Source organism: Tachyglossus aculeatus, chromosome 6, assembly GCF_015852505.1.
Source record: "Tachyglossus aculeatus isolate mTacAcu1 chromosome 6, mTacAcu1.pri, whole genome shotgun sequence".
NCBI classification, from domain to species: Eukaryota; Metazoa; Chordata; class Mammalia; order Monotremata; family Tachyglossidae; genus Tachyglossus; species Tachyglossus aculeatus.
Window position 1 is genome coordinate 45,063,464 of NC_052071.1, and position 23,730 is coordinate 45,087,193.

A 23,730-nucleotide genomic window follows, 5' to 3' on the forward strand; every position below is an offset into this window, starting at 1 on the left:
GCCTTTATAACCAGGGCTCCTATCCCGAGGCTCCTGAGGATGGTAGTGGTATTTTGACAAGGACTGTGACTTTTTGTTTTTAATGGTATTTGTTAAGTGCTTACTAAGAGAAGCAACATGGCTGAATGGAAAGAGCAAGGGCTTGAGAGTCAGAGGTCATGGGTTCAAATCCCCGCTCTGCCAATTGTCAGCCGTGTGACTTTGGGCAACTTCTCTGGGCCTCGGTTCCCTCATCTGTAAAATAGGGATGAAGACTGAGCCCCACGTGGGACGATCTGATCACCTTGTAGCCTCCCCAGCGCTTAGAACAGTGCTTTGCACATAGTAAGGGCTTAACAAATACCATCATCATCATGTGCCATCTGCTGGGGTAGACTTTAATGTCTGTCACCCCCTCTAGACTGGAAGCTTGTTGTGAACAGGGACTGTCGGTTTATTGTCGTATTGTACTCTCCTCAGTGCTTAGTACAGAGAAGCTGCCTAGAGAAGCAGCATGGCGCAGTGGAAAGAGCCCGGGCTTTGAAGTCAGAGTTCATGGGTTCAAATCCCGGCTCCGCCAATTGTCAGCTGTGTGACCTTGGGCAAGTCACTTCACTTCTCTGTGCCTCAGTTCCCTCATCTGTAAAATGGGGATTAAGACTGTGAGACCCCCGTGGGACAACCTGATCACCTTGTAACCTCCCCAGCGCTTAGAACAGTGCTTTGCACATAGCCATCATTATTGCACAAAGGCCATCATTACTATTATTGTTACAGTGCTCTGCATATAGTAATAATAATTATGGTATTTAAGCGCTCATTATGTGCCAAGCACCATTCTAAATGCTAAGGTATTTAGCATTTAGCTCCTCTCTCCCTCCTCCGCATCCCCCCCACCTTACCTCCTTCCCCTCCCCACAGCACCTGTATATATGTATATATGTTTGTACGTATTTATTACTCTATTTTATTTGTACATATTTATTCTATTTATTTTATTTTGTTAATATGTTTTGTTTTGTTCTCTGTCTCCCCCTTCTAGACTGTGAGCCCGTTGTTGGGTAGGGACCGTCTCTATATGTTGCCAACTTATACTTCCCAAGCGCTTAGTCCAGTGCTCTGCACACAGCAAGCGCTCAATACATACGATTGAACGAATGAATGAATAAGTTAGACAGAGGGTAATCAGGCTAGACATAGTCCCTGCCCCATATGGGGCTCACAGTCCGAATCCCCATTTTCCAGATGAGGTAACTGAGGCCCAGAGAAGTGAAGTGACCTGCCCAGGGTCACACAGCAGACAAGTGACGGAGCTGGGATTAGAACCCACGTCCTCTGACTCCCAAGCCTGTGCTCTTGCCATTAGATAATAATAATAATAATGACGATGGCACTTATTAAGCACTTACTATGTGCAAAGCACTGTTCTAAGCGCTGGGGCAGATACAAGGTAATCAGGTTGTCCCATGTGGGGCTCACAGTCTTAATCCCCATTTTACAGATGAGGGAACTGAGGCACAGAGAAGTTAAGTGGCTTGTCCAAAGTCACGCAGCTGACAATTGGCGGAGCTGGGATTTGAACCCTTGACCTCTGACTCCAAAGCCCGAGCTCTTTCCACTGAGCCACTACATCATGTTGCTTCTCTAAGTGCTCCATAAACATGATTGACTGACTTCCTTTCTTCAAAGCCCTACTGAGTGCTCACCTCCTCCAAGAGGCCTTCCCAGACTGAGCCCCCATTTTCCTCTCCTCCTCCCCATCCCCCCGGCCTTATCTCCTTCCCCTCCCCACAGAACCTGTACATCTGTCTGTACAGATTTATTACTCTATTTTACTTGTACATATTTACTATTCTATTTATTTTGTTAAGGATGTGCATTTAGCTTTGTTCTGACGACTTGACACCTGTCCTCATGTTTTGTTTTGTTGTCCGTCTCCCCCTTCTAGACTGTGAGCCCATTGGCCTAGTGGGGAAAGCACAGACCTAGCAGTCAAAGGACCTGAGTTCTAATTACAGCTCCTCCATTTGCCTGCTGTGTGGCTTCGAGCAGGTCACTTTAACTTTTCTGTGCTTCAGTTCCTTTAATTGTAAAATGGAGATTCAATCCCTGGTCTCCCTCTTAGACTGAGAGCCCCAAGTAGGACAGGGACTTCGTGTCCCACCTGATTAACTTATAAATACCCTTGCAGTTAGAATAGTGCTTGATGCATTGTTTTATTATTATAGTATCTATTAAGCACTTACAATCAAAGCATGAGACCAAGAGAAGCTTGATGTGTTATCACCGAGCTGTATTACACCAATTCTAAAGAAATTCCAAGAGTCTATAGGGTCTCATTAGGGATTAATGTCTGTCTTCTCATATGGACTGTAAGCTCATTGTGGGAGGGAATGTCTGTTTATTATTGTATTGTAATCTTCCAAGTACTATGAGCTCTGCACACAGTAAGTGCTCAATAAATACAATTTAATGAAAAGGGTTTTGGTTTTGTTTTTTTTTTGCCACTGTGGCTAACATGTCATTCTTGTTCAAAAGGCCTGACTCCAGTATGACATCATCCGGATTTTATTCCCTTCCCAAGTTCCAAAGCAGATCTAGAAAAAAAATAGCCCAATTTCTTACCTGGAAGCAATTCTTGAACTTCCTGCTGACAAAGTAGAGCGCCACAGGATTGATACAAGAGTTGAGGGAGGCCATATTAATGCCAAAGTAGTCCAACACCAGCAGAAAACTAGCGGGAGAAAGGAATCCTAGTCAAACTAGCCCAAGTACCAACTGACCTGTCAAACAGCTTCTCCCGACACCCACAAGCTACTGAATCAGAAGCTGGCAAATCCTTCCTTCCATTACGGAGACCATGATGAAATGTGGAATGCAGTAGAATAAGTGCTAGTCTAGTTCTTCTGCCTTTTGACCGTGACTCCACATAGCTGTGGGTGCTAGACTCTGGGTTTTTCTCCCAACCTCTGCTGCACATTTCAGTAACCAGTGTCACGTTCGTGCTGAAAGATTGGATGGAGTCTGCAGAGAGGATCTGAATAGCTCAGGATGATAATGGTTAGTCCAGGAGCAGGAAGTGAGAGTCATGCAGGCTGAACAGATGATCATTTGGGGATCTATGTGCAACCAAAGTCGATCTCTCAACCTTCTTGGCAACCTTGTCTCCCAAGATGCATGATTGGTGGATTTTTCCACGTCCTTGGTTTGGCCTTCTAACCCATTCCATCATCATCAATCGTATTTATTGAGCGCTTACTATGTGCAGAGCACTGTACTAAGCGCTTGGGAAGTACAAATTGGCAACATATAGAGACAGTCCCTACCCAACAGTGGGCTCACATATTATCTACAGAGACTGGACAGTCCCCCAGAGGCGTGATTAGCTGGTTACCCCCCTGGAGCAATCAATCAATCAATCAATCGTATTTATTGAGCGCTTACTATGTGCAGAGCACTGTACTAAGTGCTTGGGAAGTACAAATTGGCAACACATAGAGACAGTCCCTACCCAACAGTGGGCTCACAGTCTAAAAGGGGGAGACAGAGAACAGAACCAAACATACCAACAAAGTAGAATAAATAGGATAGAAGTGTACAAGTAAAATAAATAAATAAATAGAGTAATAAATATGTACAACCATATATACATATATACAGGTGCTGTGGGGAAGGGAAGGAGGTAAGATGGGGGGATGGAGAGGGGGACGAGGGGGAGAGGAGGGAAGGGGCTCAGTCTGGGAAGGCCTCCTGGAGGAGGTGAGCTCTCAGCAGGGCCTTGAAGGGAGGAAGAGAGCAGCAGCAGCAGCTGTCAAAGCATATCCAGAACCAATCTACGATTTCTTGTAAGAACACATAAGGACAGTTACTCTCCCCCGCTCCAAAGCCTTACTGAAGGCACACCTCCTCCAAAAGGCCTTCCCTGACTAAGCCTTCCTCTCCTCTTCTCCCACTCTCTTCTGTGCCGTCTTGACTTGCTCCCTTTATTCAACACCCCTCCCAGCCCCACAGCACTTAGGTACATAACTGTGATTTTATTTACTTATATTAATTTCTGTCTCCCCCTCTAGACGGTAACCCCGTTGTGGGCAGGACACGTGTCTGTTATATTTTACTCTCCCAAACACTTAGTACAGTGTTCTGAGCCCACTGTTGGGCAGGGACTGTCTCTATATGTTGCCAATTTGTACTTCCCAAGCGCTTAGTACAGTGCTCTGCACACAGTAAGCGCTCAATAAATACGATTGATGATGATGATGATGATGATGCACACAATACAGTGTTCTGCACACAGTAAGTGCTCAATGAATATGATTGAATAAATAAGTGTTCAATAAATACCATTGACACAATCTCAGAGGAAATGCTACTTGCTATCAGTACAAGCTAGTGATTTTGAATCCTTGCTGAATTAGCCACGTGGAAAAGCAGCGTGGCTCAGTGGAAAGAACCCAGGCTTTGGACTCAGAGGTCATGGGTTCAAATCCCAGCTCTGCCACTTGTCAGCTGTGTGACTTTGGGTAAGTCACTTAACTTCTCTGGGCCTCAGTTCCCTCATCTGGAAAATGGGGATTAAGACAGTGAGCCCCCCATGGGACAACCTTGTCACCTTATAACCTCCCCAGCACTTAGAACAGTACTTTGCACATAGTAAGCACTTAATAAATGCTATCATTATTATTATTATTAATTATGCTGAAAGAACAAGATCAAATTCTCCTAATATTAGTTGGATAACTTGGGAGATGTTATTAAGAAATATGTGGGTTCTGGGGAAATTTTTCTAACATTCTGTCAAGTTGGTTGGGGAAGCAGTGTGGCTCAGTGGAAAGAGCACGGACTTTGGAGTCAGAGGTCAGGGGTTCAAATCCTGGCTCCGCCAATTATCAGCTGTGTGACTTTGGGCAAGTCACCTAACTTCTCTGTGCCTCAGTTACCTCATCTGTAAAATGGGGATGAAGACTGAGCCCCATGTGGGACAACCTGAGCACCTTGTAACCTCTCCAGCGCTTGGAACAGTGTTTTACACATAGTAAGTGCTTAATAAATGCCATTATTATTATTGGTTTCATGCCAATAAAGGGCAGCATTTTGACCTATGATAGAATATATTTCAGCCCAATTCCCCTCTTGCTCTGAAGGCACATACAGTCAGAGTCTATGAGTTTGTGTAGAGGAAAGGTGTCAAACTAGAATGTAATAATGATGTTTTCATCTTTGGACACTTGGTCACTGGCTATCCTACAGAACTCAATTTATTTATCTTTAAAAAATGTGGGACAATTGACCTGGGACTCTGAAAGTTGGTCTGGAGATTGGGGATTGCTGACTCAAGTGAAAATAATGCTAGTAATGATAATAAAAATAATAATAATTGTGACATTAAGTGCTTACTATATACAAGGCACTGTTCTAAGTGCTTAGGTGGATACAAGTAGTTCAGGTTGGACATAGTCCCTGTCCCACTTGGGATTCACACCCTTGAGAAGCAGCGTGGCTCAGTGGAAAGAGCATGGGCTTTGGAGTCTGAGGTCACGGGTTCAAATCCAGGCTCTGCCACTTGTCAGCTATGTGGCTTTGGGCAAGTCATTAACTTCTCTGTGCCTCAGTTACCTCATCTGTAAATGATGATGATAGCATTTATTGTAAAATGGGGATTAAGACTGTGAGCCCCCGTGGGACAACCTGATCACCTTGTAACCTCCCCAGCACTTAGAACAGTGTTTTGCATATAGTAAGTGCTTAATAAATACCATTATTATTATTATTATTATTAAGCCCCATTTTACAGTTCTCCTACTGCAACCCATCCCACACGCTTCGTTCCTCTAATGCTAACCTTTTCACTGTACCTCGATCTCATCTATCTCGCCACCGACCTCTCACCCATATCCTACCTCTGGCCTGGAAGGCTCTCCCTCCTCATATCAAATGGATAATTGCTCTCCCCCACTTCAAAGCCTTATTGAAGGCACACCTCCTCCAAGAAGCCTTCCCTGACTAAGCCCTCCTCTCCTCTTCTCCCCTTCCCTTCTGCACCACTCTTACTCGCTCCTTCATTCAGCCTCCCTCCCATCTCCACAGGACATATGTTTATAGCTGTATATATCTGTATTTATTTGTTTATCTATTTATTTACAGTAATGTCTGTCTCCCCCTCTAGAGTGTGAGCTCATTATGGGCAGGAATGTGACTGTTGTTATAGTGTATTCTCCCAAGCACTCAGTACAGGGCTTTGCACACAGTAAGTGCTCAATAAATACGATTGAATGAATGAATGAAAGAATGAGGTGACTGAGGCCCGGAGAAGTGAAGTGAGTTCCCCAAGGTCACACAACAGACATGTGGCAGAACCGGGATTAGAACCCAGGTCTTTCTGACTCTAATCACTAGGCCACGCTGCTTCTCAGGTAAGTGCTTACTATGGGAAAACCAATGGGCTAATTATAAAGTAGACCCAATCCTTTTTCTATACGGGGCTTCAGAAGCTAAGTAGAACCCACTAGGTGAAGACTGTCAGGATCACCTCTTCATCATGCTGCTCCTTGAGAAGCAGCACGGCCTAATGGATAGGACATGGTCCTGGGATTCAGAGGATCAGAGTTCTAATCCTGGCTCCACCACATTTCTGGCGTGTAGCCTCGGGTAACTCCACATCTCTGTACCTCAATTACGTCAACTCTAAAATAGAGATTAAGACTGCAAGCCTCAACCTGATTAGTTTGTATCCAGCCCAGCGCTGACAGTGCCTGGCACATAGGTAGCACTTAACAAATACCATTTTAAAGAAAAAACAAAGCAGGAAACCTACTGCTTCCATTCCCCCTTAGATTGCACTTCTCATGGTATCAACCCAACCTGCAACTCAGGTGACAAGTCCCACGCATCCTGTCTACAGAGACTCTTTGCCTGTCAACCATTTCACATTTTTTTTTTATTTCCAGGCTTACAATCTCCACTCTAAACCCTTCCTTCTTCTTGCAATTTGGGTCACAATGACGTTGGTGGTTAGTCTGGCTATTCTGCGTTATTCGGACACAGGACTCAGAGTTTTCCAGACCGGGTTCCCAGAGTCCAGCCTAATTCCTGGACTCATTCCCATAGTGTATGACCTGTAGTGTAGGAGTGATTTAGACCCATGGCTATTTCCAGGATTGCCTCACGTATATGTTTTTTTCCCCCACTTTCCTCTGTTTCCTTACTGTTCTGTCTGTTTTCTTACTCTAAGACAAGCTAGAGGTGGCAGCAAAGGCTTTAGGTTTTACAGTCCACCAGGTTTCAAATCCTTGCACTGCAAACCCTATCTATCTTAATTCAACCCCTTTCTTCCAGAATAAACTGCTTCGTGAGTGGTTCATTTTCATATATTCAGTCGTATTTACTGAGCACTTACTGTGTGCAGAATGCTGTACTAAGCGCTTGGGAGAGTACAGTATAACAAGAAACAGATACATTCCCTGCCCTCGAGCTTTTTTATGAAGATGCAGAAGAAGCTGGAAGGCTTAGAACTGCATTTCCAAATCACAATCATATTTCAGCTACAGCAAGGAGTGAGAAACTTAGTGCTTGGAGTGAGTCAGCAAGATGGTCTAGCCCACTTCCTCACCTTCAGAGTATTAAAAAAATCCTGTAAAGAACAAGCTCTTTTTTTAATGGCATTTATTAAGCGCTTACTATGTGCAAAGCACTGTTCTAAGCACTGGGGAGGTTACAAGGTGATCAGGTTATCCCACGGGGGGGATCACAGTCTTAATCCCCATTTTACAGATGAGGTAACTGAGGCACAGAGAAGTTAAGTGACTTGCCCAAAGTCACACAGCTGACTATTGGTGGAGCCAATTTGGGATTTGAACCCATGACCTCTGACTCCAAAGCCCGTGCTCTTTCCACTGAGCCACGCTGCTTCCCTGAATTTTTCATTCATTTATCCATCCAATTGGATTTATTACGGGTTTACTGTGTGCAAATTACTGTACTAAGCACTTGGGACCCCTTCTAGACTGGGGGCCCGTAGTTGGGTAGGGACCGTCTCTATATGTTGCCGACTTGTACTTCCCAAGCGTTTAGTACAGTGCTCTGCACACAGTAAGTGCTCAATAAATACTATTGAATGAATGAATGAGAGCACAATATAACAATAAACAGGCACATTCCTGTCCACCGGGAGCTTACAGGCTAGAGACGCGCTTTCTAATTCAACAACCGTCCCTGACCAGAAAATCTTCTTTACATCCACCTTCCCTCCCCGTCTCATGAGGATCTCCAATTCCTTCATCTTTCCTTTGTTCATCCTCTATTTCAAAGATATCTTCATTTTCCCCTTATGGCGTCCGCAAGTAGCAACACCCTTCCGGCTTTCGCTTTTCTGACTGTATTTTAGGCTTCTGCTGTTCTCAACTTTCACTGCCCGTTAGTTGAGAGTCTCTCGGCTTCCTCCCCGTCTTCTCTCTCTCTGTCCATCCCTAGCTGCCTTTACTCCTTACCTAAGCAGGTCACATCTGTTGGGGTCGCTGGGGTCATAAATGGTTCTCTTCAGGATCCGGCTTAGGTGGAGCGGCAGCCAGCAGAGCGCGAAGATCACCACCAGACAGAACACTGTTTTGGCCACCTCTCTGCGCTGAAAGCGAAGCAAAGCGGCCAGAATCAGTGAAGGCTTCTTAGCATCACTCCGCCGTCCTAAGGTAAGGAGCCAGAGAGGTCAGCTATGCTAACGCTGACAGTCCTGATGCCTCCTAGTAAAGCAAGCAGAAAGTATGTGAACCTGTCATATCCTTTCAGCTTCATCTTGGAGCAGAGCTAGTGGGAGTCAGAAGGACATGGGTTCTAATCCTGTCTCCGCCTCTTCTCCGCTGTGACATCGGGCAAATCACTTCGCTTTGTGCCTTCGTTACCTCATCTGTAAAATGGTGAAAACTGTGTGCCTCATCATCATCAATCGTATTTATTGAGCGCTTACTGCGTGCAAAGCACTGTACGAAGCGCTTGGGAAGTCCAAGTTGGCAACATATAGAGACAGTCCCTACCCAACAGTGGGCTCACAGTCTAAAAGGGGGAGACAGAGAACAAAACCAAACATACTAACAAAATAAAATAAATAGAACAGATATGCACAAGTAAAATAAATAAATAAATAGAATAATAAACACATACAAACATATATACAGGTGCTGTGGGGAAGGGAAGGAGGTAAGATGAGTAAGAGGTAAGATGACAGCCCCCAACCAAACCAGCAGCCCGGCCCCATCCTCCCCTGCCTCTGCAGCCCTCGACCTCCAGAAGGCCTTTAGATGATAATGGGAATAATAATGATGGCATTTATTAAGCGCTTACTATGTGCAAAACATGGGAGACAGGGACTGCGTCCAACCTGATTAGCTTGTATCTTCTAGACTGTGAGCCCACTGTTGGGTAGGGACCATCTCTATATGTTGCCAACTTGTACTTCCCAAGCGCTTAGTACAGTGCTCTGCACACAGTAAGCGCTCAATAAATACAATTGACTGATTGGTTGATCTACTCCAGTGCTTAGCACAATGCCTGGACATAGTAAGGGCTTAACATATACCATAAACTGCCCTCACCTAAAAAAATGCCTTGCCCCAAATCATGGAAACATGGAAAGCTGTCCCTGCCCCATCCCACCTGGCTGAAAAGGGGTGGCCAGCAGATGTTGAAAGGGGGGAGTCAGTGATTCTGCCTATGGTTTTCTTACTACTCTACCAGGATGGAGCTGGGATGGAGGGTGAGGAGAGGGGAGGAGTTGAGGAGAGAAGGAAAACTCCAGGCTCGTCCCATTCCGTCCCTTACCCAGATTTCCGGGATGATCGTTCCACTCTTAGTGACTTCTCCTGACTTCAGAAGGAGTTAGAATAGTCTAGGGACGGCTAACTGGATGTTGGCAATATAGAAAGAAATGCCGTTAGCCAGGCTAACCGCAAGCGTCATTGTGACCCAAACTGCAGGAAGAAAGAAGGGTTTAGAGTGGAGACTAAGCCTGGAAATTAAAAAGAAAAATGTGAAATGGTTGACAGGCAAAGAGTCTCTGCAGACAGGATGCATGGGACTTGTCACCTGAGTTGCACTTTGGGTTGATGCCGTGAGAAGTGCAATCTAAGGGGAATGGAAGCAGTATATTTCCTGTCAACAAGCTTTTGACTCTGTTTACAATATTTCTAAGGCAACTTTTTGTCTGTTTCTTTTCCAAGTTCTTTGAAGCTAAGGAGGGAGTGGGGGAGAGGAAGTGAATGGATAGGTTTTAGGCTCACATGTCAGAACAATAACTTCAATTAGGGAGGACGGTACTGCTTTGCTGAATCTTGGAAGCAGTTGTGTGATTTGACCAGAAGTCCACCTTCTCCTGACAGCAATAAATTTAGTGGGATTTCTAAAGCAGAGATTATGGAGTATAAACCCAATTGGAACCATCTGAAGAGCTTATAGGGTCTTCTGCTGTTTTTTCCTGTACTGTGGGATACGGTTATAATAACCGAGACATATCTAAGCAGAGAAGCAGCGTGGCTCAGTGGAAAGAGCACGGGCTTTGTAGTCAGAGTTCATGGGTTCAAATCCTGGCTCTGCCAATTGTCAGCTGTGTGACTTTGGTCAAGTCACTTAACTTCTCTGGGCCTCAGTTACCTCATCTGTAAAATGGGGATTAAAACTGTGAACCCCCTGTGGGACAACCTGATCAACTTATAACCTCCCCAGCGCTTAGAACAGGGCTTTGCATGTAGTAAGCTCTTAATAAATGCCATCATTATTATTATTATCTAAGGGAATGAGCTGGGCTGTTGGACAGCTAAAGGAGGAGTGTGTTGGCGAATTCATTCATTCAATCATATTTATTGAGCGCTTACTGTGTGCACAGCACTGTACTAAGCGCTTGGGAAGTGCAAGTTGGAGAATGGTAGGTCTGGCCTTCCTGCAATGGAATATAAAGACCTGCATTTTAATCCCCATTCTATCAATTGCCTACCATGTGACCTTGGGTAAGTCACTTAACTTCTCCATGCCTCAGTTTCCTCATCTATAAAATGGGGACTCAATACCTCTTCTTTCTCCTACTTTGACTGTGAGGCCCATCTGGGACAGGAATTGTGTCCAATCTGATTAACTTGTATCTAGAACAGGGTTTGATGCAGCATTGTAATTGCTTAACAATTATTCTTCTTCTTCTTCTTCTTCTTCTTATTATTATTATTATTATCGTGGCTCAGTGGAAAGAGCACCGGCTTTGGAGTCAGAGGTCATGGGTTCAAACCCCGGCTCCGCCAATTGTCAGCTGTGTGACTTTGGGCAAGTCACTTCACTTCTCTGGGCCTCAGTTCCCTCATCTGTAAAATGGAGATTAAGACTGTGAGCCCCCCGTGGGACAACCTGGCCACCTTGTAACCTCCCCAGCCCTTAGAACAGTGCTTTGCACATGGTAAGCGCTTAATAAATGTCATCATTATTATTATTATCTGTAAAATGAGGCTTGAGACTGTGAGCCCCACATGGGACAGGGACTGTGTCCAACCCAATTTGCCTGTATCAACCCGTGCTTAGTACAGTGCCTGGTACATAGTTTAAACGCTTAACAAATAACATCATTATTATTATTATACTAGTGGACTCTCCCAAATGCTAGGACAGTGCTCTGCACACAGTAAGCGCTCAGTAAATACAACTTATTCACTCAAGTGTATTTGAGTGCTTACTCTGTGCAAAGCACTGTACTAAGCACTTATTGATCTAATTGGCTCTGTCCAATCAGACAGTGTGAAAGATGGAAACTGGAGGCAGGTCATTCAAGATCCCGCTCTTCCCCAAACCCAACCATTCCCAACTGGCCCAGTCAACTTCCCCCGTGAAAGGCATTAAGGCTTATCGAGCAATCCCCACTGAGATGGGTTGAAATGAATCCATTCATTCTTCTAGACTGTGAGCCCACTGTTGGGTAGGGACCGTCTCTATATGTTGCCAACTTGTACTTCCCAAGCGCTTAGTACAGTGCTCTGCACACAGTAAGTGCTCAATAAATACGATTGAATGAATCCAGTGCTGTGAAAACACAGAGGGAAGGAGGAGGAGAAGTGGAAGATGAGAAGGAAGAATTGAGGATCAAGAAACTCCAGTTAACAATAATGTACTGCAGCTCTATTCGTGACTATTGGTTAATAGCTTGTTTTTGCTTTGATTGTCTTATTTTATCTCCTTATCACTAGTTTTTCCCCCTTTACTAGACTTTGAGCCTCCCACGGGTGAATCAGGAAGTATATCTGAAATATTATACTTGTACTTATTTCCCCTGCTTAGGACAGTTCTCTGCCCATAGTAAGCACTCAACAAATGCAGTAAACAGTACTAAGAAATGGAGGAAACAGATGAGGAGAAAGAAGAACACAGGTGTGGATAAGATCCCTTTGTGCCTCGAACTAGCGTCAACCCTGACCCTCACTTTCAACCTCCTCCTTCACTCCTAATCTGGGTCTGACAAAAGTCCTCTTTCCTTTCCCCCTAATTCTATCTATCAGAGGTGACTGCCTTTAGATTGCAGGCTGTGGTGTGAAGGATAGATAAACTAGCAGGAAACAGACTGGAAGCAGAAAACAAAAGGAATGCCTCGATTTCCCAGGAACTCGCTATCTTCTGCTTTGGGCACTCTCCCACCACTTGGAGGTGGGAATGGGTTAAAGGGGTCCCACCTGCCTGTCTGGCTGAACACTTAGTACAGTGCTCTGCACACAATAAGTGCTCAATAGATATGACTGACTGACTTTGTCTCGATGGTTCATTTACAAATCTGAAGATTTTCCCCTCTGGGTCAATTTCGTCTTGGGGATTTCCCCCAGCAAGTAGAGGTTCTGTGGGGGAAATCTAAGTTTAGAGTAACATGGAAAGCTGCAGGAAAGATTTACCACTTCTTTTCTTGACCACCATAGGAATAATAATAATAATAATCCAGCCTAGTATCTATGCCGGAATAATAATACTAATAATCCAGCCTAGTATCAATGTCAGCACTTAGCACAATCTTAGACACATAGGAAGAGCTTAAATATCCCGAGTATAACTATTTATTTCAATTTAGACAACAGTTTAACCTCCTCCTATCAAATGCTTTCTCAGAGTTGCCAACAAGTAGCAAAATAGAGATATTTGAGTTGCATCTTCTCTCCCTTCCCTGGTCCAACCTCTGTTGGACAGGTGAACGAGCAGTGAAATAATCATCTTAGGAAAAACAAGTGGCCCACAAAGTCCACAAGTGGATAACCAGTCCCTGAGTAATGGAGAGTTGACAGATCTAGCATGCTTTATGCATAGCATTTTGGCATTTGAATAGCAATCCATAATGGAGTGGGCTTTTCTAGCTGCAGCCCTGAGAAGATCTGAGACAAGGGACTGTGCAATCTGACGATATTGTATCTACCCCAGCTCTTAATACAGTGCTTGGCACCTAGTAAGTGCTTAACCAATATTGTCATGATTGTTCATTGACAAAAGTGAAAACGGCATCAGGCGCTACAAGCCGGTTTGCCCAACAGAAGTAAAATTCAAATAAAATAGACTGTGGTATTTGTTTAGCCCTTAGTATGTGTCAAGCGAGGTACTGAGTTCTGGGGTAGATACAAGATAATGAGGTCCCATATGGGGCTGACAGTCTAGTAAGAGGGTGAACTCGTATCAAATCCTCATTGTGTAGATGAGGGAAGTGAGGTGCGGAGAAGTGAACTGACTTGCCCAAGGCTGCACAGGAGGTAAATGGTAGAGCCAGGAGCAGAACCCAGGCCTTTGGAGTCCTGGGATTCTCTGGTCCCCTTACTCCCAAGCTCATTCTCTTTCCATTAGGCGATGCTGCTTCCCCGGAGACCATTTAGGTGTGTATTTATGGTATGGTTTACTCTCTCATTACTAGTCCCACTTTGGCCACTTCTAGATTCTAGACTGTAAGCTCGTTATTCACAGGGAATATGCCCGCTAAGTCTGTTGTATTGTATTCTTCCAAATGCTTAGTACAGTGCTCTCCACAGTATCAGCACTCAATACCGTTGATTAATTAATTTCAGCAGCAATGTCCCTGTCTGTGGCAAAATCTTAGTAATAATAATAATTGTGGTATTTGTTAAGCGCTTACTCTGTGCCAAGCACTGTTCTAAGCGCTGGGAGAGATTCAAGGTAATCAGGTTGTCCCACTTGGGGCTCACAGTCTTAATCCCCATTGTACAGATGAGGTAACTGAGGCACAGAGAAGTGAAGTGCCTTGCCCAAGGTCACACAGCAGACAAGTGGCAGAGCCGGGATTAGAAACCATGTCTTCTGAGTCCCAAGCCTATGCTCTTTCCACTAAGCCACAGTGCTTCTACACACACATTCCCAAATTATGTCTTAATACAATGTAGAGGTTTTTTTCATAAAGACACAGGAACCTTAAAATTTCTCCTAAAGCACAGGAGTTTCAGGGGAAATTGGTATCCTTTTGGTCGGCAAAAAGATTTTCTGGGAAGCTCTTACCCTTTTCATGTGGTCGTTGAGGGCTATGCGCATTCCGTTCCTCTTGCTCAGCATCTCACAGGACATCAGGGTGTAAAAGACTCCAGTGCAAGCGAGGGGCAGGCAGAAATAGAAGCCAAAGAGCCACCAGTCTTTCATATCCTTATAGAACTGTAAATAAACCAAAAAGCAGGTGAGTAATTAACAGCATCCCAGCCCCTTACCCCCTAAATACTGCATCACCATCACTGGACTCTTGAATGCGGGGGTGGTGGTGGGGAGCTTCTAACAGCATGGCTCAGTGGAAAGAGCCCGGGCTTGGGAGTCAGAGGTCAAGGGTTCAAATCCCTGCTCTGCCAATTGTCAGCTGTGTGACTTTGGGCAAGTCACTTCACTTCTCTGGGCCTCAGTTCCCTCATCTATAAAATAGGGATTAAGAATATGAGCCCCCCCGTGGGACAACTTGATCACCTTGTAACCTCTCCAGCTTAGAACAGTGCTTTGCACATAATAAGCACTTAATAAATGCTACATTATTAATATTATTATTAACTCTGAGTTTCAGACAACTCGGAGAGCGGCAGAGTGGCCTAGGGGAAAGAGCCCAAATATGAGGGTCAGGAGACATGGGTTCTAATCCCAGATTTCCCACTTGCCTGCCGTGTGACCTTGGACAGGTCACTTTACCTCCTTGGTGCCACAGTTTCCTCCTCTGTACAATGGGGATGAAATGCCTGTCTTTCCTCCTTCTTAGAGTGTAAGCCCCTGGTGGGGCAGGTATTGTGTGTGTGATCTGATTGTATCGCCTCAACCCCATTTTGCTAACATGATTTGTTGTCTGTCTCCCCCTTCTAGACTGTGAGCTCACTATTGGGTGGGGACCGTCTCTATATGTTGCCAACTTGTATTTCCCAAGTGCTTAGTACAGTGCTCTGCACACAGTAAGCACTCAATAAATATGAGTGAATGAATGAATGAACCCCAGCACCTTCCTCAGTGCTTGACACATAGTAAGCTAATAATAATAATCGTGGTATTTCTTTAGCGCTTACTATGTGCCAGGCACTGTACTAAGCACTGGGGTGGATACAAGCAAATCAGGTTGGACACAGCCCTTGTCCCACACGGGGCTCAGAGTCTCAAGCTCCATTTTACAGATGAGGTAACTAAGGCACAGAGAAGGACTGGGGTTCAAATCCCTGCTCTGCCACTTGTCTGCTATGTGCCTCAGTTACCTCATCAGTGAAATGGGGATTAAGACTGTGAGCCCCATGTGGGACAGGGACGGTGTCCAACCTGATTAGCTTATATCTACTCCAGTGCTTAGTACAGTATCTGACACATACTAAGTGCTTAACAGATATCATTTTAAAAAATGTGTCCTTTAGAGGTGGCATACTTGATTTAGGGTGCCTCAGCCAGAGTAGTCCGGGGGCAAATATTAGGAGAGCTAACTGCCTCCCATGGAATCTGCCATTCATGACTTTTAAGTCAGTAAAAATAGAATGTAAGTTGAGCTTCTCAGTTAAAAATGCCCCCATTCAAGTCACTGGAGTTCCCAACATAGCTTCGTGGTAAAAAATCAGCCAAAATTTAAATCTGTTTCCTTTCCCCTGACCTCTCCACCCACCTATCCATGTTTTGTCTCTGCCCTATCCTTCTTTGACAAGCCTGAAAGTAGAAGATACTATAATCCTGCTGCTTTTTTTTGTTATTTGACCAATTCTGTCTTAGGCGAGCTGAGAAATCAGAACAAAAACTCAGACCTTACAGAGCTTGGTGTCCAAAGAGGTGTGCTTAGATGTGATCGCCCACAAATCTCCCCCACTACCCTCCAGGCCCTCCCTCCTTCTGCCCATCTTCAACTCTCCCATCCTTCCCAGCAGTAGCTCAAGAAGAGATCTCCTGCCTTCTCTCAAAATCCACGGCCTCCAACTGCACCTCCAACCCTATCCCTTCGCACCTTATCAAAGCACTTGCCCCCTTCCTTCTTCCTCACTTACTACCATCTTCAACTGTTTGTTCTCCACTGGCTTCTTCCCCACTGCTTTCAAACATCATCATGTTTCCCCATCCTATAAACACCCTCCCTTGACCCCATCCAGTTATCACCCCATCTCCCTCCTACCATTCCTCTCCAAACTCCTTCAGAGAGTGGTCTACATCTGCTATCTCAAGTTCCTCTCCTCCAACTCTGTCCTTGGCCCCCTCCACTCTGGCTTCCATCCCCTTCACTCCACAGAAACCACCCTCTCAAAGGTCACAAATGATCTCCTTGCCAAATCCAAGGGCCTCTATCCACTCCATCCTAATCCTCCTTGACCTCTCTCTCAGCTGTCTTTGACACTGTTAACCATTCCTTTCTCCTGGAAACATTATCCAACCTTGGCATCACTGACACTACCCTCCTCTGGTCCACCTATCTCTCCGGCTGTTCATTCTCAGTCTCTTTCACGGGCTCCTCCTCTGCCTCCCACCCCCAAACTATGGGAGTCCCTCAAAGTTCAGTTCTAGGGTCCGTTCTATTCTCCATCTCCTTGGAAAACTCATGGGAAGCAGCGTGGCTCAGTGAAAAGAGCCCGGGCTTGGGAGTCAGAGGTCATGGGTTCGAAACCCAGCTCTGCCATTTGTCAGCTGTGTGACCTTGGGCAAGCCACTTAACTTCTCTGTGCCTCAGTTACCTCAAATGTAAAATGGGGATTAAGACTGTGAGCCCCACGTGGGACAACCTGATCACCTTGTATCTCCCCAGCGCTTAGAACAGTGCTTTGCACATAGTAAGCACTTAACAAATACCACCATTATTATTATTATTATTATTATTATTATTCTCTCCCTTGGCTTCAACTACCACTTCTATGCATGATGATTCCCAAATCTACATCTCCAGCCCCGATCTCTCTCCTACTCAGCAGTCTCATGTTTCCTCCTGACTTCAAGGCATCTTTATTTGAATGTCCTGCCATCACCTCAAACTTCACATGTCCAAAACAGAATTCCTTCTCTTCCCACCCAAACCCTGTCCTCCCCCAACTTTCCCATCACTGTAGACAGTACCACCATCCTTCCTCTCTCACAAGCCCATTCTCATCCCATCTCTCTCATTCAAACCACATGTTCAATCTATCACTTAATCTGCTCAGCTCAACCTTTACAACATCATTCATATCTGTCCTTTCCACTCTCTCCAAACTGCTACCACATTAATCCAAGCACTTATCCTCTCCTGCTTTGAGTACTCTATCAGCCTCCTTGCTGACCTCCCTGCTTCCTGTCTCTCTCCACTCCAGTCCATACTTCCTTCCGCTGCCCAGAATACTTTTCCACAAAAATGTTCAGTCCACATTTCTCCATTGCTCAAGAACCTCCAGTGGTTGCCCACTCACCTCTGCAACAAACAGAAACACCTTACCTTCGACATTAAAGCAGTCACCTTGCCCCCTCCTACCTCACCTCACTACTCTCCTACTACAACGCAGCCCTCTCATTTTGCTCTTTTATTGCCTCACTGTGCCTCGATCTCACCTCCAACCCCTTGCCTACATCCTGTCTCTAGCCTGGAGTGCCCTCCCTCTTTATATCTGACAGTAAATGACTCTCCCCACCTTCAAAGCCTTATTGAAGGCACACATCTCCTCCATGAGGCCTTCCTTGACTTAGCCTTCCTTTCCTCTTCTCCCACTCCCTTCTGTGTCACCCTGATTTGCTCCCTTTATTCCCTCACCCCCACAGCACTTATTACCCTTAATTTATTCATATTAATGTCTGTCTCCCCGTCTAGAGTGTAAGCTCACTTTGGGCAAGGAATGTGTCTGTTACATTGTTATATTTTATTCTTCCAAGCGCTTAGTCCAGTACTCTGCACACAGTAAACGTTCAATAAATACAAATGATTGATTGATAATATAGAGATGCTTATCTTCCCTGCTCCTGAATCTTGAGAACATTGCTCAAGATAGGTATGACTTCATCAGTCCTGAGGTTAAAGAGAATCTCTCCAGGGATAGCTGTTGCTGAGGATCATGGAGGAGAATGGGAGGAAAAATGTCCATTAGCTGGGCAGGGACAGGAAGCATCATGGCCTAGTGGATAGAGCACGGGCCTGAGATTCATAGGGTCAAGGGTTCAAATTCTGATTCCGCAACTTGTCTGTTTGGGCAAGTCACTTCACTTCTCCGTGCCTCAGTTACCTCATCTGTAAAATGGGAATTAAGACCGTGAGCCCCATGTGGGACAGGGAATGCATCCAACCCAATTTTCCTGTATCCACTCCACTGTTTAGTACAGTGCCCAGCACATAGGAAGCACTAAACAAATACCCCAGTGATGATGTGTGCTCTGCACACAGTAAGCGCTCAATAAATACGATTGAATGAATGATGATGATGATGATGAGTGGGGACCATGTCTGATTTCCCCTTTGTATTTCCCCCAGCATGGCCATGTGATGAACAGAGTGGTGCTCAATGCAGATTGCCTACCGACAGACTGATCTTCTGATCTCCCTGGCAGTCACAGAGAGGGACTGGTGGGTTTTCCAGGAAAGGATAGGAGGAAGCACTTACGTTCATGAAGCTGGATTTCTGCTGAGAGGAAAGCATGCAGACCCAGTGCTTCCGCTCCCGGTAGTTCAGCACCACCAAGTCAAAGGAGATGGCTTCCGGGATAGCGAGGACGATGGCAGTGGCCCAGATGAGTGTCACTTCTACTGCCTTCCACGCAGGGATCCCGATGCCCTGAATCCGGCTCCACGAGGCCACCGCTCTGTACCTGCCAGCCCGATGGGGAACCGATGAGTTTGGAGGAAGGAGGATGGAAACGGTGGGGGTTAGAGGAAGGAAAAGTAAGGGATACAACAGACCTCTTGGGAGAACTTGACCAAATATGAGAAGCGGCGTGGCTCAGTGGAAAGAGCACGGGTTTGGGAATCAGAGATCATGGGTTCAAATCCCGGCTCTGCCAATTGTCAGCTGTGTGACTGGGCAAGTCACTTAACTTCTCTGTGCCTCAGTTACCTCATCTGCAAAATGGGGATTAAGACTGTAAGCCCCCCGTGGGACAACCTTGTAACCTCCCCAGTGCTTAGAACAGTGCTTTGCACATAGTAAGCGCTTAATAAATGTCATCATTATTATTAAATAACTCAGAGACAGTCCAAATGTCCAGACTTCTAGGTTCTAATCCTGGCTCTACTACTTGCCTGCTGTGTGACTTTAGGCAAGTCATTTGACCGGGTCTCAGTTATCTCAACTATAAAATGGAAATAAAATATCTGTTCTCCCTCCCTCTTAGACCATGAGCCCCATGTAGGACAGGGACTAGGTCCAATCTGCTTATATTGTATCAACCCCACGGGTTAGTACAGTGCTTGGCACATAGTAAATGCTTAACAAATATCATAATTATTTTTGTTGCTGTAAGTCAGAGGTGGTATTGAAGAAGCCCTTTCATCGTGGTCTGACCAAAAGGCATGTGCTGAGGGCTGAGTTATTGCAGAAAATAAGGGCAAGAGGAGTCAGAGGACCTGGGTTCAAATTCTGGATCTGCCCTTCATTACTGTGCGACCTTGGGGAAGTCACTTTTTTCTGTGCTTCAGTTTCCTTGGGAATAAAATGAGGATTCAATGCCTGTTCTCCCTCGTATTTAGACTGTGAGCTCCATGTGAGTGATGTGAGTCCTACTGGATTATCTTGTAGCTATCCCAGGGCTGAATACAGTGTTCAGTACATAGTAAGTGCTTAACAGATTCCCAAATTATTAATTAATGGCACGGGGGATTGTGTAAAACTTGGTATCCTGCTTGAAGATGTTCAGTACCTTCTACCTTACCGAAGAGTTGAATTAGGATGAAAAAGCATCTTCACAGGAATTAGCATATTGGTAATCCAAACTGGAAACTGAAGTTTTAGTCCGTACATGAGAAAGCTGTGCTCAGTTGCCTAAACGAAGCAGAGCATTGAGCTTTTGATTCATAAAGGGAGATGCAGTAATATTTATTGAATATGCATTATGTACAGTGCCCTGTACACTTAGGAAATGCTTTAGAAGCAGTTCTCTACACTCTGTTGTATTCTTCCAAGAGTTCAGTACAGTGCTCTGCACATAGTAATTGCTCAAAAATGACCATTGGATGATTGATTGATTGATAAATAGAAGTATCGGGAGGAGGGCTGGTCTACACAGGCCTCATGCCGAACTCAGACTGAAGAATCGTTGCTCACGAGCTACTCCCAAGTTCAGGGGTGAGCAACTGTGTTTGGGTTGGCTGGGCAGTGCTGCCATTGCTTAGAAAACTGTAAGCTCGTTGCGAGCAGGGAATGTGTCTGTTTATTGTTGTACTGCACTCCCCCAAGTGCTTAGTACATTGCTCTGCACATAGCATTCAATAAATATGATTGATTGAATGAAAAAAGACAGGATAGAAAGGGTGGGGACTGTGGGAAAGAAATCTCCAGACTCATCTCACCTTCCTTATTACTCTGGGGCCAGAGGCTCAAAGCCCCTCATCACCATCAGTGGTATTTATTGAGTGCTTACCATGTGCAGAGAACTGTTAATTAATTAACTAATGATGGTATTTTTTAAACGCTTACTATGTGCAAAGCACTGTTCTAAGCTCTGGAGGGATACAAGGTGATCAGGTTGTCCCACGTGGGGCTCACAATCTTAATCGTGGGTTCAAATCCCGGCTCCGCCAATTGTCAGCTGTGTGACCTTGGGCGAGTCACTTAACTTCTCTGGGCCTCAGTTACTTCATCTGTAAAATGGGGGTTGACTGTGAGCCCCCCGTGGGACAACCTGATCACCTTGTATCCCCCCAGTGCTTAGAACAGTGCTTTGCACATAGTAAGCGCTTAATAAATGCCATTATTATTATTATTATTATTATTATTTTACAGATGAGGTAACTGAGGCACAGAGAAGTTAAATGACTTGCCCAAAGTCACACTGCCGATAAGTGGCGGAGCTGGAATTAGAACCCATGACCTCTGAATCCCAAGTCCGTTCTCTTCCCACTGGGCCACGCTGCTTCTTATTTTGTAAGTACTTGGGAGAGTACACGCTTAGTACAGTGCTTTGCACATATTAAGCGCTTAATAAATGCCATTATTATTATTATTACTATTATTATTTTACAGATGAGGTAACTGAGGCACAGAGAAGTTAAGTGACTTGCCCAAAGTCACACTGCCGATAAGTGGCGGAGCTGGAATTAGAACCCATGACCTCTGACTCCCAAGTCCGTTCTCTTTCCACTGGGCCACGCTGCTTCTTATTTTGTAAGTACTTGGGAGAGTACACGCTTAGTACAGTGCTCTTCACACAGTAACCGCTCAGTAAATATGATTGAATGAATGCACTTCACATGACTAGAGTTGGTAGACATGTTCCCTGTCCACAAGGAGCTTACAGTCCAGAGGGGACTTTCCCTGCTTTACAACTGGGGAATGGGGGTTTAGAAAGAAGTGAGAGGCGGGTAAGCGCGTAGTATGGTGCCTTGCACTTAGTAAGTGCTCAATAAATGTTGAATGAATGAAAGAGGGAGTGATATTAGGACCTGAATCCACATGATCAAGGTTGGCGGGGGCAGAATTCATTCCGGTTTCATCCAGGAAGGATGATGAATCTCGAGGTACAGACCGAGAAAAATGGGTTGAGGTGTCCTCTCCCACCTGCTCCGAGCTCTTCCCCAAGATAATGAGACTGCTTGGAGGGTCCTCTTACTGGTCCCACACACCTGAATATCCCCTGAACTGGTGACCAATCTTCCCCTGAACAGTACCAAACCAGTACTGTTTTCCCACATTATTCATTCAATTCAATCGTATTTAATGAGCACTGACCGTGTGCAAAACACTGTACAAACCGCTTAGGAGAGTACACTATAGAGAGCGTTATGGGCTCTAGAGTTACCTCAGGGTTGAAGGTACAGGGTAAGAGATCCCCAGAGTAGCAGCATGGCCTAGTGGATAGAACACAGGTCTGGAAATCAGAAGGCCCTGGGTTCTAATTCCGGCCCCGCCACTTGTCTGCTGTGTGACTGTGGGCAAGTCACTTCACTCCTCTGGGTCCAGTTACCTTATACGTAAAATGGGGATTAAGACTGTGAATCTGTGTGGGACAGGGACTGTGTCCAACCCGATTAGCTTGTACCTACCCCAGCGCTTAGAACACTGCTTGACACATGGTAAGTGTTTAACAAATACCACCCCTATTATTATTATCAGATCACCTCCACTCCACCCCGAACTTTTCACCTTCTCAAACAGAGAGTTTTCGGCTCCTTGGGTCGAACGTAACGGTCGTGTCTTCCATAATTTAAGCCTCAGTTTCCTCATCTGTACAATTGGGATTAAATCCTTCTCTCTCCTACTTAGACTGTGAGCCCCACGTGGGACAGGGGCTGTGTCCAACCTGATTAACGTGTGTCTACTCCAGTTCTTAGATCGGTTGAAGTCTTGAAGGGACTCAAGTGGAAGCCTTCAGTGGCTTTCATTTTAGCTTTACTCCCCCACAAAGCCCAGGACGTCTAAGTCTCCTGCAATGGGATCCTGAGCGGTAATGTGATTTTGGCGAGGTCCGTTACCTGTCAATACTGAGCGCGCATAGGCTGAGGACGGTAATTCCCACAGAAGCCTTCTGAATGAAAGGGATCATCTTACACATCTGAACTCCAAATGGCCAGTGTTCTGCCAGCAGCTAAGAAGCGGGAGCAAGGAAGCACATAATTAGTGTAGATCACCCCTGTCTCCTAACTCCATCTTCTCACCTTCCTACTGTCAACCAATCAATCAATCAATCGTATTTATTGAGCACTTATTGTGTGCAGAGCACTGTACTAAGCGCTTGGGCAGTACAAGTTGGCAAGATAGAGACGGTCCCTACCCAATAGTGGGCTCACCTCCGGGAGCTAATAACATTCCCCAGAAGAAGGTCAGGAAGCCACCAAGAAATGCTGCTATCAGAAATAATAATAATAATAATAATGGTATTTGTTAAGCGTTTACTATGTTCTAAGCGCTGGGGTAGATACAAGGTAATCAGGTTGTCCCACATGGGGCTCACAGGCTCACTCCCCGTTTTCCAGATGAGGTAACTGAGGCCCAGAGAAGTGAAGTGACTTGCCCAAGGTCACACGGCAGACAAGTGGCGGAGCTGGGATTAGAACCCACGACCTCTGACTCCCAAGTCCAGGCTCTTGCCACTGAGCCACACTACTTCTATCGCCCTGAAATGATAGAGAAGCAGCATGCCCTAGGATCAGAGGACTTCGTTCTA

At 45.3% G+C, this 23,730-nt stretch overlaps 1 protein-coding gene across 1 annotated transcript in view; it reads right to left on the reverse strand.

The window, feature by feature from the left end:
* The window catches only part of LOC119929665 (endothelin receptor type B-like), a 32,880-nt gene that overhangs the window by 1,667 nt on the left and 7,483 nt on the right, over nt 1–23,730 (reverse strand). Inside the window, exons 3-7 of the mRNA XM_038747854.1 lie at nt 23,039–23,151; nt 19,017–19,221; nt 14,473–14,622; nt 8,463–8,596; nt 2,605–2,713 (exon numbers count right to left, since the gene is read on the reverse strand). Of these exons, the coding sequence (XP_038603782.1) occupies nt 2,605–2,713; nt 8,463–8,596; nt 14,473–14,622; nt 19,017–19,221; nt 23,039–23,151 (711 nt within the window). The remainder of the gene's footprint in view (nt 1–2,604; nt 2,714–8,462; nt 8,597–14,472; nt 14,623–19,016; nt 19,222–23,038; nt 23,152–23,730) is intronic.